This window comes from Schistocerca gregaria, chromosome 2 (genome assembly GCF_023897955.1).
Source record: "Schistocerca gregaria isolate iqSchGreg1 chromosome 2, iqSchGreg1.2, whole genome shotgun sequence".
In the NCBI taxonomy this organism is placed as follows: Eukaryota; Metazoa; Arthropoda; class Insecta; order Orthoptera; family Acrididae; genus Schistocerca; species Schistocerca gregaria.
In genome coordinates, this window is record NC_064921.1 from 1015122458 (window position 1) to 1015138414 (window position 15957).

At 44.8% G+C, this 15957-nt stretch overlaps 1 protein-coding gene across 1 annotated transcript in view; it reads left to right on the top strand.

The window, feature by feature from the left end:
* The window catches only part of LOC126335509 (reversion-inducing cysteine-rich protein with Kazal motifs-like), a 328118-nt gene that overhangs the window by 188673 nt on the left and 123488 nt on the right, over positions 1-15957 (top strand). The window contains exon 5 of the mRNA XM_049998864.1: positions 8485-8648. Coding sequence (XP_049854821.1) covers positions 8485-8648 — 164 coding nt within the window. The remainder of the gene's footprint in view (positions 1-8484; positions 8649-15957) is intronic.

The following is a 15957-nucleotide window of genomic DNA, read 5'->3' on the forward strand; positions in this document are numbered from 1 at the left end:
TAAACCGTTTTTTGGAACGAATAATAAATATAGTAGAATATTACGCCAGTGTAGTGTGTGTTATCATTCATAAAGTGTAAAATATTCCACCAAGAACCGATGTAACAGTCAATCCATACAATACCTAAGATGCTTATTGGTTTTACTCATAGTATCTGCCATAGTCAGCAGTAACCAAAGAATGTGGGATAAGGCGCCACCATAACCCTCACATACCTATTATCCTGTTTGGTAATGGGTAAGGGTCCAAGGTCATTACTGAAAACTGTGTCCATAGGCAGCGCTCCACCCTATCACAGCTAAGCTTCCTCACCCAGATTGACGAACAGAGAGATGGAGCCATCGTAACCAACACATACCTATTACCCTGTTAAGTATAAGGTAGAGAACCTAGGTAATCTAAGGAGACTTTGTCCATAAGCTGCTCCACCACATCGTAGCTAAACTTGCCCACCGGGGTGTTGCGATAGTATTTCGCACTCAAACATTCCTCACAATGACCCACTATTTTACAGACATCACCATCTAAAGTGGAATAGGTAAGGTACTCCTTAATACTCATAGTGGTCTCATACAACCCCCACCCGCCTTCCATACCAAGGATCCAGGGATATGAAAGAAGTATTGGAGGGATGAGTTTCTAGGGCAGGTAGATCTTATCCTTTCCGTCATAGTGTTTACGGAAGCAAAGCAATCCCTTTTTGATCTAATACCCTGACACCTTCCTTTTCCCCCGCCCCTCCCTCATTTTAACTATTGTTTCGTTTTGTGCAAAAGAGGATCAGCATCCCTTTTTTTGCCCAGCTCTCTGAGCAGCTCCAGAATCTCCCCGAGGACTGTCCCCATGCAGGTCACCCGTTCTTCACCTTGTGGGAGATCTGATGCCTCAGATACATGATGGAACATGCGGCTGAGGGCGTCAGCCATGCTTTTATCCGTACTCCTTGCATAATGAACGTCAATTTGTAGGGCGAATATCCGCAGAGCCAATGTGGCTATCCTCCTTGTCTTCCGCGGCCTAGCTGGCACCCTCGTTATGGCCTTGTTGTCGATCTCTGAGAGGCATGGTTTATGTTCATGGTAAAATATGAATCAGTCTAATCCAAACAAAACAGATAGCGCTTCTAGTTCATGTACCGAGTTCTGCTTTCCACCATGGACAAAGACCTGGAGCCATAGCCAATAGCCTTTCTCCCTTCTTCCTTCTCTTTGATGAGGACGACTGCAATACCAGAATTGGAGGTGCCTGTCTTAGAGATAACTCTCCATCGGAATGTGGTCCAGTTAGGATGAGTGTACTAGACAATGCCACCTTCATTGGACTGAAGAGGGCTTCCTGAGAATCAGCCCTCTGAAAAGGCTCATGCACTATATTTTCCTTTTTTTTCGCAATTGCCTAAGAAGGCAGCCAACTGTGCCAAATGGAGACAGAATTTTCGGAAAAAAGTCGCCATCCATATAAAGCTATCTATATCCTTTTTATCCTTGGGCATGGGGCACAGATGAACAGCTCTGGGCACAATATGGCCGAAGAACAAGAGCTCTTTTCTTGCCAGGTTGACCGTAGCAGGTTTTACTGTCAGCCCGGCTTCCCAGATACAGTGAAGGACTTAACCAATATGATCCAGCTGCTCACTGAAGGTTTTGCTATAAATAACCATATCATCTGGGTAGTTGTAGAATTACTTAAATTTTAAGTCGCCCTCACAGAAACTAGTAAGAGTGACAATGTGGCTGCTAATGTTGCCATCCCTAACGGAACTCTTATATTCAAACATGTCCCAATCCGTGCAGAAATCAGTAAGAGGCTGGGACTCCTCTGCGAGCGACGCCTAGTGGTATGTCTTATTCAGGTCAAAAACAGCGAAATTCTCAGTACCTGTAAACCAAGGAAGAGTGTTATGAAGGTCAGGCAGTGATACAGATTCCTGTATTATGTTTTGACACTGTGCCCTATAATGCAAAATTGGCCGGAAACCTTCCCAACTTGATTTGGGAACAAAGAAGGTCGGTGACGTGTAGGGCGAGATTGATGGTCGAATTACACCATCAGCCAAAAGTTGATCAACATTTTATCTTAATCTTATCTTCGGTGTCAACAATTGGAAGGTGACTGCCGAACTGGAACCTGGTCTGTCAACAAGTTCTTATCCTGGGTTTTGTCGGTAACCCACCTTCTTGAGGTGAGTACTTCTGGATATCGCCCGAGACCTTCAATAAGGCGCGTTCTTTACTCAAGTGGGATACACCTGACGGGAATGTTCTACCTCTGCAGAACAGACCGGTCTTCTGTCAGCGCCTGCAGAAAAAAAGACATCTCCTGTGGGCTAAATTTAAACTTCATTTAATATACACCTCATGTGCTCAAGGAAATTCCACCGTAGGAGTACGCCGTTGCTCAGTTCTGCAATGGTGGTAAATTCAGTATGCCAACAAAGCGTCCGAATCCCAAATTCAGTCTTACCCTGGCCACCCAGATAACTTATAAATACGAGACACCCTGCTGTCCCATTGTCAATTCACGAGACATGCATTACAAACAAAATCTCACAGTGCGGAGTCCATTGCATGGTTCACGGTAGCGTACATGATCTCACCGTAACGTGTTATTAATCCTGGCAGCCTCATGCAACGGATTGTGCCCGAACGGCATCAACTCTGTCCACACTTTTCCTGTGGCATTGGGCAGCCCCGTACCAAATGCTCGACTTGTTTGACCTGAAAGTATGCCATCTCATTATTAAGTTTGACATTGGATTGTTCTTATTTCTCTTGGGTTCTAGAGGTATAAGACACCGGAGCACGCTTCTCGTCACTCATGCGGCCACATCAGTGCTGTACCAATACAAATGTTTTATTCCACCTGTGAGCGTATTTACATGCAATTGGTGTAGTCACTGGTAATACAATAATAATAACAATAATAGTAATATAAACTTGGACATACACCATTAACTACAATATAATAATCAAAAATTGATACAATACATATTTATGCAAATGCCAATAATAACAAAAACTTTGTTAACAGATCCATTATAAGATAAATCAACTACAATGAGTACATGAAACAGAATAAAATAGTTGCACAGTTTATTCTCATAGGGCAAGTAGATAATTTGTCACATATTCAAGGAACTCTTGAGCAGAGTAAATTACTTTACTTTTCATCCACAAAGACTACAAGAGTTGTCCTGAAAGTAAGTTCCGATCGGTTGCGAAATGGAAACCACTGGGAAAATACGGTAAAACTTTGCACAGATGTGTTGGGCAGTGTCTCTAGTATGCCCGTCGATCGTGTCGCGTTACTCTTTTGAGTTCTGAGAGAACAGCAGTCAGCATGTAAAGATACGTAGGGAATAGCGTCTCCCACAGAGTATGAGGGCGTGGTTAGAGATTGCGCCTGTGTCATGCAGCCCACATAACACAACTGTCGAGCAGTTCCTTCTTCTTGCCATTTCCCGGCCGCACACAGCAGGGGCAATGAAGACGCTCGTGCAGCGTTTCCGACGAGAAGTGTTTGATCACCCACAATACAGTTCCCCCTGAGTCTCATCTCTGCTCAGAGGAACCGCTGGCTACGAAGACCAAATTTTTAGACAGACAATGAGCTACAGACCAGACTAACTGTTGCAAATAAAACGTCTCTGGTCTTCACTGTGGTTTCCATTTCGATACCTATTGGAACTTAATTTCTGGACAACCCTCGTACTTTTAAATTTATTTATTGGCCCTGTGTAGGTATTTTCAGGTAATTTGTTGAAGTAGACAGGACCAAGATATTTGTAACTGTTATGTGTCTTTGCAAACCTAACATATGGCATACTTATATGTCCACTTCTTATGTTTTGGTCATTAACTGTCCTCAGATTCTCTTTAACGAAGACAAGGTATTGTAGATATACAGGCCACACACTGTCATCACACTTAATCTCGACAAGAGTCATATGGGCCAACTCCTGCAATGCACATTATGACTTTCTTTTGTCATTTAAACACTAATTTAGAGCCTACGGAATTGGCCAATAATAGTGTTCCGAAACGCAGGTGGGAATGGAAGAAAGCAACACATGTATATAACAGAAGTTCCTTACTGACGCTGCTGCTAAGCAGATACCTGGCACGTACTAATTTGCCACTTAACTTCCCTGTGTGGGTATCCCAGCTGAGCTTTTGAGTTACATGAAATCGTAATAATATTATTGTTTCGTTATCATGACTGAAGACAATAGCTTCAGTTTTATTATCATTCTTCTGCAGTATATTTGCCTCAAACCAAGTAGTGCATCTCTCCATTGTCACTGCCATGCTGTGTTGCACATTATCAACGTTGTTACCAAACGTGATTAGCGTCGTATCATCAGCTTATAGCACTGCATCACATGGTACAACTGCAGGTGCATCATTTATATAAATAACGAAAAGGAAAGGTCCCAGAACAGATCCATGAAGTACAACTGGGAGACATTCTGACATTTGATTATTTATCTTAACTATCTGTTTTCTGTTGTCCAAGTAATACTGGATTAGACATAGAGCATAGTGGTAGAGCTTTATTATGAGAATATTGTGGGAGACCCTATCAAAAGTTTTTGTGAAGTCCAACACTGTTGCACAAATAATATCTTAATTTTCAAAACAATTGTATATTGCTACCATACTCCCAACTGCTTTGACTGTAGAAAGGCTGCATCTGAAACCACAGTGTGAGGAGGTTATCATTAAGTTCAAAACATTAACTCATCTGTTTATGCATGCAGTATTCTATTATTTTTGATATTATGGGTATAAGTGAAATTGGTCGATAGTTATCTGGAGATGCTATATTTCCTTTCTTATGTACTGGTTCAACTACAGATATTTTTAAACATTCTGGATAGTTACAATCATCTAAAATTTTGTTGACTTTTTTAGTCAGCAGCGTTAGAATGTGATCTCTGATATATTTAATAGCATAATTTGAGAGACCATAGTAATCCCCTGTTCTAGAATTACTAAGCTTAGCTACTGATTCATTGACCATCCGCTTCTCAATTACACGATTCCAGTGAAATCTGACTGTCTGCTTACTGTTTATTTCTGGCAGTAGTGCGTCTGCCTTACTCTCATCCTCCACTATGCTGTCATCTGATTAGAATATCAGGTGGAATTGCTGTCTGGTATACTTTCTCATCACTGTTTATTTCTGTTTTAATAATTTCACATGCAGCTTTGCATTTATTCACTGAGTTCAGTATATATGGATCATTAGCACATTTGCAATTAGCTGCCTTGATTTAAGACCAATCAATTTTTTTTCACTTTCATATGCATTTCCTTGCCAGTAATATTGTGCTTAGACATATCACGATAGAGTATCATTATAATTCTTATTCTACTTAGATGTGGGGTGTACCACATTTTTAGATTTCGGGTGTACTGGCTTTTTAGATTCTGTGGTTGGCTGTAACGATTTTGCTTCGATATTTTCTTACAGCCTTAAAGACATGCTTCAAAATTTTCAGTTAACATCTACATCATAATCCGCAAGCCACCTAATGCTGTGTGGCAGAGGGTACTTTCAGTACAACTTTCTGCTCTCTCCAACCCTGTGCCAATCGCGAATAGTGCGTGGGTAGAATGATTGTCGGTAAGCCTCTGTATTGGCTCTAATTTCTCGAATTTTCTCCTCGTGGTCAATACGCGAGATGTATATGGGGGGAAGTAATATGTTGTTTGACTCCTCCTGAAAAGCGCTGTCCCAAAATTTCAGTAGTAAATATCTCCGTTATACACAACGTCTCTCTTGTAACGTCTGCCAGTGGAGCTTATTTAGCATCTCCGTAACGCTATCTCGCCAGCTAAACGATCCCCTGATGAAACGCGCAGCACTTCCTTGGATCTTCACTGTCTCCTCTATCAGACGAACCTGATAGGGATCCCAGACCGATGAACAACACTCAAGAATCGGGCGAACAAGTGCTTTATTAGCCACTTCCTTAGGGGATGACTTACATTTCCTTAAGATTCTTCCGATGAATCTGAGTCTTGTGTCTGCTTTTCCCACTATCTGTTTTATATGGTCAGTCCCTTATCGCTCCTGATAGTTCCGCCTAGATATTTTACGGCAGACGCTGTCTCCAGCTGTTTGTCATAAATGGTGTAGCTGTACAGTAGTGGATTTCTTTTCCTACGTATGCGCAATATGTTACACTTATTTACGTTCAGGGTCAACTGCCAGAGTCTGCACCATTCATCAGTTCTCTGCAGGTCGTTTGGCAAATTCTTACTCTCTTCTGGCGTTGTTACTTCCGTATAAACAACTGCATCATCTGCGAATAGCCTTAAAGTGCATCCGACGTTGTATACTAGATCATTTATATATAATGTGAACAGCAAAGGTCCCATCACACTTCCCTGTGGTACTCCGGATATTACGTTTACATCTTTCGATTTAGTTCCGTTAAGAGCAACGTGTTGACTTCTGTCTGCAAGACAGTCTTGAATCCAATCTTAGGTCTGCTCCGATACTCCGTAAACTCTTTTTTTTTCGCTAAACGTCAATGTGGGACGGTGCCAAATGCCTAACTGAAGTCAAGGAAAACGGAATCAGCCTGGGCGCCGTTGTTCACTGCGCTGTGGATCTCAAGGAGGAACAGAGCGAGCTGTTTCACAGGATATCTGTTTGCGGAATCCATAATGATTTTTATAGAGAAGCTATTTATTTTCCAAGAACGTCATAACTCTTGAGCGTAAAACAAGTTCCACAATTCTACAACAGATTGACGTCAAGGAAATAGGTCTATAATTGTATGGCTCTGTCTTATGGCTTTTCTTAAAAACGGGAATGTACTGCACTTTTTTCCAGTCGTTAGGTACCTTTCGTTGCTCAAGCGATCTACGATAAATTATTGCTAAAACGGGAGCAAGTTCTTTCGCATAATCTTTGTAGAATCTTATAGATACCTCATCTAGTCCTGTAGCCTTTGTACTACTAAGCGACTGTAGCTGCTATTCAATTCCGCGATCGGTTACCTCATTTCGACGTTCGCACGACGATTGAGAGGACGGACAGTGTTACAATCTTCGATGGTGAAACAACTTCGGAAGACAGAATTCAGTATTTCGGCTTTCTCTCAGTTATCTTCCGTTTCTGAGCCGGTGTGGTCACTGAGAGAATGACCCACTTGCTATTTTTTGCATACGACCAAAATCTCTTAGGATTTTTCCTCGGGTCAGTTGATAACGTCTTACTTGAACAGTTCTAAAAAATTGTTTCTAGAGTCATTTGCACCTGCAGTGCCTATTATTTTATCTCATTTTATTAAATTCAGTTTACTTATCAAAGTGTTTAGATTTGATCCATTAATTGGTCTCATAATTTTTCTACAGCCTGTGGAAGCTTCAGTTGCATCACTGTTAAGAGTCTGTCTGAGTCATAGTGCCTCATGATCTGAAATGCCTAGCTTGACTGTGTTGAATTCTGTTTTGTTTAGATGATAGCTGCATACTATGTTATCTAGACATGCTTGCTGTCTTGTGGGTTTCTGATCTATGCAACTGAAGTTAAGGGATCTTAATGTACCGGGTCATCAAAAAGTGAGTATAAATTTGAAAGCTCAATAAATCACGGAATAATGTAGATAGAGAGTAACAAATTGACACACATCTTGGAATGACATGGTATTTTATTACAAAAAAAATACAGAAGTTCAAAAATTGTCCAACAGATGGCGCTTCATCTGACCAGAATTGCAATAATTAGCATAACAAAGTAAGACAATGCAAAGATGATGTTCTTTACAGGAAGTGTTCAATATGTCCACCATCCATCAACAATAGCTGTAGTCGAGGAATAATGTTGTGAACAGCACTGTAAAGCATTTCCGGACATGTGATGAGGCATTGGCGTCGGATGTTGTCTTTTAGCATCCCAAGAGATGTCGGTCGATCACGATACACTTGCGAGTTCATGTAACCCCAAAGCCAATAATCGCGCGGACTGAGGTCTGGGGACTTGGGAGGCGAAGCGTGACGAAAGTGGCGGCTGAGCACACGGTCATTACCAAAAGACGCGCGCAAGGGATCTTTCACGCGTCTAGCAGTATGGGGTGGTTCTAATAAACCCCATGAGTTTCCAAGCATGTGTGTCTATTTTTACCTCTCTATCTACGTTATTCCGTGGTTTATTAATTTTTCAAATTTATACTGACTTGTTGATCACCCGGTATTTAGCAAGTGATCAACATTTTATTCTTAAACCTAATGTCTAAATTGGTATCATCAAATATTAGTATTCTGTAATCCTTGTGTTTGAGCAGCGAGAGTATCAGTTTCTCCAGAAGCTCCACAAAGATGTCTTCATTGTGTTTGGGGTCGCGCGCACACGTCACACCACTGCCAGAGAGAACGCCTTCCACACTCGTATTCGACATTTTTTGTCTGTTAGTCTCGTCCCTTGCCGAAGCAGGTTTTGTGGAGCAGGGCCGGCGCCCCGTGTTGCAGACATGGTCCGCGGGGAGGCGTGGTGGGGCCGGGAGTGCTGCGGGCTGCCGCAGTCCGCGGGTTGCCAGCAGGCGTGCGTCACGGCCGCGGCTCGCCACGACCTGGCCGCCAGCTGCCGCCACAGCGACGAGGTCGCCTTCTTCGCCTGCCTCGACCGCCAGCAGGTGAGTCGCGGCGTCTCCCACCGCCCACGGTCACACGTGCGGGCGTGAAGGTGCGGGCGGTCCGCGCGTGTTGCGACCACAGCGTGCCGCTCGGCTTCTGTTGCACCCCGGGACGCCGAACAGGTGACACACACCAGGGAACCGCGCGCGTTGGACCGTTCTTGCCCGCGGCGGGAAGTGGGTAGTTTCTGTTTTTATACAGACACGACGCTAGCCGAGTGATGAAAAATAATGTCAGAACAAACTGAAGCATTTGATATTGGCGAACGTACACTACTGGTCATTACAGTTGCTACACCACGAAAATGACGTGCTACAGACTCGAAATTTAACCGACAGGGAGAAGATGCTATGATACGCAAATCATTAGCTTTACAGAACATTCACGCGAGGTTGGCGCCGGTGTCGACACCTACAACGTGCTGACATGAGCAATGTTTCCAACCGATTTCTCATACACAAATAGCAGTAGACCGGCATTGCTTGGTGAAACGTTGTTGTGATGCCTCGTTTAACGAGGACAAATGCGTACCATCACCTTTCTGAGTGTAGCATATCGCGATTTGTCGTTTATCTTATCGCGACATTTCTGCTCGCGTTCTGTCAGCAGAATATGGAATCGATGGGTTCAGGAGGGTAATACGGAACGCCGTGCTGGATCCCAACGGCGTCGTATCACTAGCAGTCGAGATGACAGGCATCGTATCTGCGTGGCTGTAACGGATCGTGCAGCCACGTCTCGATCCCTGAGTGAACATATAGGGACGTTTGCAAGACGACAACCATCTGCACGAACCGTTCGACGACGTTTCTAGGAGCATGGACTATCAGCTCGGAGACCATGGCTGCGGTTACCCTTGCTTCATCACAGACAGGAGCGCCTGCGATGGTGTACTCCACGACGAACCTGGCTGCACGAATGATAAAACGTAATTTTTTCGGATGAAGCCAGGTTCTGTTTACAACATCATGATGGATGCATCCGTGTTTGGCCAAATCGCGGTGAACGCACATTGGAAGCGTGTATTCGTCATCGGCATACTGGCGTATCACCCGGCGAGATGGTATGGGGTGCCATTGGTTACACGTCTCGGTCACCTCATTTTCGCATTGACGGCCCTTTGAACAGTGGACGTTACATTTCAGATGTGTTACGACCCGTGGATCTAACCTTCATTTGATCCCTGCGAATCCCTACATTTCAGCAAGATAATGCAAGACCGCATGTTGCAGGTCCTGTACGGGCTTTCCTGGATACAGAAATTTTCGACTGCTGCCCTGGCCAGCACATTCTCCAGATCTCTCACCAATTGAAAACGTCTGGTCAATGGTAGCCGAGCAACTGGCTCGTCACAATACACCAGTGACTACTCTTGATGAACTGTGGTATCGCGTTGAAGCTGCATGGGCAGCTGTACCTGTACACGCCATCCTAGATCTGTTTGACTCATTGCCCAGGCGTACCATGGCCGTTATTATGGCCAGAGGTGGTTGTTCTGGGTACTGATTTCTCAGGATCTATGCACCAAAATTGCGTGAAGATGTAATCACATGTCAGTTGTAGTACAATATATTTGGCCAATGAATACCCGTTTATCATTTGCATTTCTTCTTGGTGTAGCAATTTAAATGGCCAGTAGTGTATTTTTCTTCACTACAGACCATATCGAGCACAAAAATGTCCCGAAACAGATGGTAACGCGGAAGCGCTAGCCCAAAACGAATAGATATTCTATTATTTCACAAACACTGTAAGGAAAAAAAAATCACGACGCAACACGAAGGAACTACCCGAAAGGAAAATCGGTATGTGTGATGTGCATTTACAGACAAACAAACGACTGCAATTTCAGAAAAATTGGATGGTTCATTCTAGAGAATAATGCCACCCAAGTTTTCCTCTTGGAAGTGGTAGTTAGCTTGAATATACCGGATCTCCTTGAAGTTGCTCCTGAAAGCTGGTGGTTGGCGCTGCGTAACGGACGTAATCCATACCGAACGACGTAGTGTTTACGAATATTGTTGACCAAATGAACAAAGCCAAGACCATAATTGAATCTATTCCTGTCACGATACAATTTTCTTGACTCGCAGCATTTATATCTTCTTGAGGAAGAGGACCGAATCTCATGCCCCCGTTTGCTCGAAAGAACATAAACCAGGTTGGATCAAACCACGCTACACGCCGCCATAGTGCCATGACCCACTGAAAATTGACAATGTGCACTCATTCACGCCGGTAGTAGAGCTCCATGGGGATAGGTCAACGAATGGACACAAGTCGGTCGTCGCCTGCTGTAACTGTTCTGGTGCACTCCTAACGATAGAATCATCACACAAATGTTTTCTCGACGTCCCATACATGCGATCTAACAGCAGACCGTCACTCATGAGAGTGCGTTATGGCTTTGCGTAGGCTGCACGCCGACCGTCGAACATTTGTTGCCTTCCGGTACGGCGGTTTTCGCGTGTGGAAACATCTGCTAAGTGATATTGAAAATTTCACCCTTGACACTCTCAACTCGAAACTCAAATCCTTGTGTAATTTTCGATTTGTTGTAACCCATGTGTCTTTTGCGATTATCATTGCACTTCCAGAGTCGGTTGAGTTGTATCGTGCTATCATGATCACTAAACACGTCTTCGTGGCAGAGTGCTCACAAACCGCATCTGCACTCGCTACATTCGGGCGTCACAAATGGGCAACTCATTCCGTGACTTTAGTTCATTCAGTTTTTCTAAGGCAAAAAGTTCCAGTATCTGCTTTGAGCTACTCGAAATGTTACTTCGTCTCGTCCTCAGAATGGTCGTGGTTTCGTTCGAAGAATCGCTCGCAAGGTTTTCTTCACTACTACGCTCACAGAATATTCCAAATAAGGGTGTAAAGCTCCACCATAGCCCGTGAGATGGAGATAAATTGGTCACTGATCCAAAAAACAATGTTTAAGGCACTGTACATACCTAACTGCATTCAGAAATACTCCAAGATTCAGTTTTTTTGTATATAACGTGTATACCGCGAATATTTAGTACAGAGTCTCAGTAGCTGCTTCTGCCTCAAGGTGATATTAAACGCCATGTACCAGCCTTAAAATCTCTTCATTCACTTTTGTGCTGACAATATTATACGTACTGCATTAAAGGCATTCACCAAAGACAATCAACAACGATGTTTCACCGGATTTAGTACGTGTCTTTCTTAAATTACTTCTGTCGTAGTAATTTATAATGCTTTTCTAAGTTATATTTTGCCGGCCAGTGTGGCCATGCGGTTCTAGGCGCTTCAGTTTGGAACCACGTGACCGCTACGGTCGCAGGTTCAAATCCCGCCTCGGGCATGGATGTGTGTGATGTCCTTAGGTTAGTTAGGTTTAAGTAGTTCTAAGTTCTAGGGGACTGATGACCACAGATGTTAAGTCCCATAGTGCTCAGAGCCATTTTTTTAAGTTGTATTTTAAGTGTATTTGGAGCTCTTTCATTTAGAAATTTCACCTAATATTGTTTCAAGAAAAGCGCTGACTTGATATTGCTCTTCTGTTCTGTTACAAAATTTGCTCCTTCTAAATACGTATGTGACATGAATTTCGTAACCTCATATTTGAGATAAAATATCTCTCCGAGTATTCAGTAAATAAAATGCATTTCCGCCATAACATGTTTTCTTAAGGGCAACTGGTTTCGTACGATTAATCCTCCACTTCCAGGCATAAAGCTTGGGGAAGGCCCTCTTTATCATTTATGCAGCCATATTTAGCATATTGTGGACCAGCTTTCGATGTTGCTGAAAGCGACTGGGTGCCTCCGTTTCTCAGACCTTCATTTTCAACGCATTTATCCTTGATTAAAGTTGACAAACTTGGTGCAAGAGATGAACAAAAACAAAAGAGGTACTTTACACAAAATTAGGATATTCCTTCAGCTGTGCGTAGTGTACAGGCGAAAAACATTTGCCTTTAATATGGCTACTCGCTCTCCCTTGAAAAAAGACTAAACCATTTTTAACTTTTTCCTGTCATTGCTTTTATGGCAATAACACCCAATGGTGCTACTCACGCTGACATAGATGACGAATTTGAGGCTGACAACGCAAGCTTACAGTTCTTTCACTCCTTAGTAACAATAAACGAAGATGCAGATACAAAACAAAACAACGTGGTATTCGTGGTGAACTTTAAAAGAATGGTTTTCTACACTCCTGGAAATTGAAATAAGACCACTGTGAATTCATTGTCCCAGGAAGGGGAAACTTTATTGACACATTCCTGGGGTCAGATACGTCACATGATCACACTGACAGAACCACAGGCACATAGACACAGGCAACAGAGCATGCACAATGTCGGCACTAGTACAGTGTATATCCACCTTTCGCAGCAATGCAGGCTGCTATTCTCCCATGGAGACGATCGTAGAGATGCTGGATGTAGTCCTGTGGAACGGCTTGCCATGCCATTTCCAACTGGCGCCTCAGTTGGACCAGCGTTCGTGCTGGACGTCCACACCGCGTGAGACGACGCTGCATCCAGTCCCAAACATGCTCAATGGGGGACAGATCCGGAGATCTTGCTGGCCAGGGTAGTTGACTTACACCTTCTAGAGCACGTTGGGTGGCACGGGGTACATGCGGACGTGCATTGTCCTGTAGGAACAGTAAGTTCCCTTGCCGGTCTAGGAATGGTAGAACGATGGGTTCGATGACGGTTTGGATGTACCGTGCACTATTCAGTGTCCCCTCGACGATCACCAGAGGTGTACGGCCAGTGTAGGAGATCGCTCCCCACACCATGATGCCGGGTGTTGGCCCTGTGTGCCTCGGTCGTATGCAGTCCTGATTGTGGCCCTCACCTGCACGGCGCCAAACACGCATACGACCATCATTGGCACCAAGGCAGAAGCGACTCTCATCGTTGAAGACGACACGTCTCCATTCGTCCCTCCATTCACGCCTGTCGCGACACCACTGGAGGCGGGCTGCACGATGTTGGGGCGTGAGCGGAAGACGGCCTAACGGTGTGCGGGACCGTAGCCCAGCTTCATGGAGACGGTTGCGAATGGTCCTCGCCGATACCCCAGGAGCAACAGTGTCCCTAATTTGCTGGGAAGTGGCGGTGCGGTCCCCTACGGCACTGCGTAGGATCCTACGGTCTTGGCGTGCATCCGTGCGTCGCTGCGGTCCGGTCCCAGGTCGACGGGCACGTGCACCTTCCGCCGACCACTGGCGACAACATCGATGTACTGTGGAGACCTCATGCCCCACGTGTTGAGCAATTCGGCGGTACGTCCACCCGGCCTTCCGCATGCCCACTATACGCCCTCGCTCAAAGTCGGTCAACTGCACATACGGTTCACGTCCACGCTTTCGCGGCATGCTACCAGTGTTAAAGACTGCGATGGAGCTCCGTATGCCACGGCAAACTGGCTGACACTGACGGCGGCGGTGCACAAATGCTGCGCAGCTAGCGCCATTCGACGGCCAACACCGCGGTTCCTGGTGTGTCCGCTGTGCCGTGCGTGTGATCATTGCTTGTACAGCCCTCTCGCAGTGTCCGGAGCAAGTATGGTGGGTCTGACACACCGGTGTCAATGTGTTCTTTTTTCCATTTCCAGGAGTGTATTATTTCTTAAGTAATGCTGCTCTTATGAACAATATCACTAGAAAACGCTGATTACTTACACCGAGGCGACCAAAGTCATGGTATAGTGCTATGCACATATACAGATGGCGGCAGTATTGCCTACAGCAGGTATAAAGGAAAGTACATTCGTGGAGCTGTCATTTGTACTCAGATGATTCATGTGAAAAGGTTTCCGACGTAATTATGATCGCAATCCGGAAATTAACAGACTTTGTACGTGAATGGTAGTTGGAGATGGAAGCAGGATTCAGTGTTCCGGGGTCCACCGGATCAAGAGAGAATCATGAATACCAAAACTGACGCATTACCTCTCACCACGGACAACACAGTGGCCGACGGCCTTCACTTAACGACTGAGAGCAGCGGCGTCTGCGTAGAGTTGTCAGGGCTGACAGACAACACTGCGTGAAATAAACGTGGAAATCAATGTGGGACGTACGATAAACATATACGTTAGGACAGTGCCGCGTTAATGGGCTATGGCAATAGACGACTGACGCAATTGTCTTCGCTAAGGTTCGATGTCCCAACCTTCTAATTCGGTGCACACATTGTACCTACGACTTATGCTGTGATGCACACGTTCCATCACACCTGGTGCACTTGCAATCTGTCCTACAGCGACCACGATTTGTGCCGCCAGATCTTCGTCTGTGTCTGCAGGATTCTCTTCTTTCGAGCCCAGGGGAAAATGGGCAATGGAGTCAAATCCGGTGATCGTGAAGGCCATGCGACTGCACCGTCTCCGCAGATCCACCTGTGTCCGAATCCTTGGTCCAGTTGTTTCCGATAATGACGTGAAAAGTGAGGGGATGTGCCGTCATGATGAAACCACATGTCTTGAAGGACGGTTCAACGGCACAGCATCCAACAACGCTCCAATAATTGTTGTAGGAAGGTCAAGTAGTTGGGACCCGTAAGCTTGGGGGAAGATCCTGTCACATGACTATCCGGAATACCTGCCCAAGCATTGATACCAAATTGGTAGTGGAATCCCTGGACATTCGTGGTATGTGGGCTTTAGTCTGCCCAGAAATGACTGTTTCTGGAACTGAGGAAAAAATCCCTAGTAAATTTACATATATCTATGAAGAGAATGCGCCGTGGAAATACTAGGGGCTTGCTGATGCAGCGGCGTAGAAACTGCCAAAGAACTCAAAGTATTGTGCAAAATCGGCTGGCACTGATGACTATCCTTCGGACGTTGTATGGACGTAGTTGTTGGTGACGCAGAACATACTAGACGGTGCCGGGACAACACCCATTGCACATGCAATTGCTCTTGTGCTCGTTGTTTGATTCTTTCAACGTGATGCAGTACGGTCTCTTCCAATTTGGGTGTGTGGCGTCTCTGTGGAGCACCACATCCATGCATGCTGACGGTGAAGTTACCTGTTCTGGAAGCCGTTGCGTAACATTGTTGAAAAGGGTATGCAATGGAATCGCACGTTGTGGATAAAGATCTTGATAAAGGCGATGAGCAGCTCCTTCATTATCACAAGCTTTACCATACAGAGGGTCATGTTGACGTATTCTGTGAGCGTGTACCGGTATTCAACCGCGTTGCTCTGGTATTAACAGACAAGCGAATGAGGCTCGACACAGTTTAGAGAGCCAGGACAGACGTCAAATGACATCAGATAATCCGACTTAAGACCCCCTTCCATAACTAC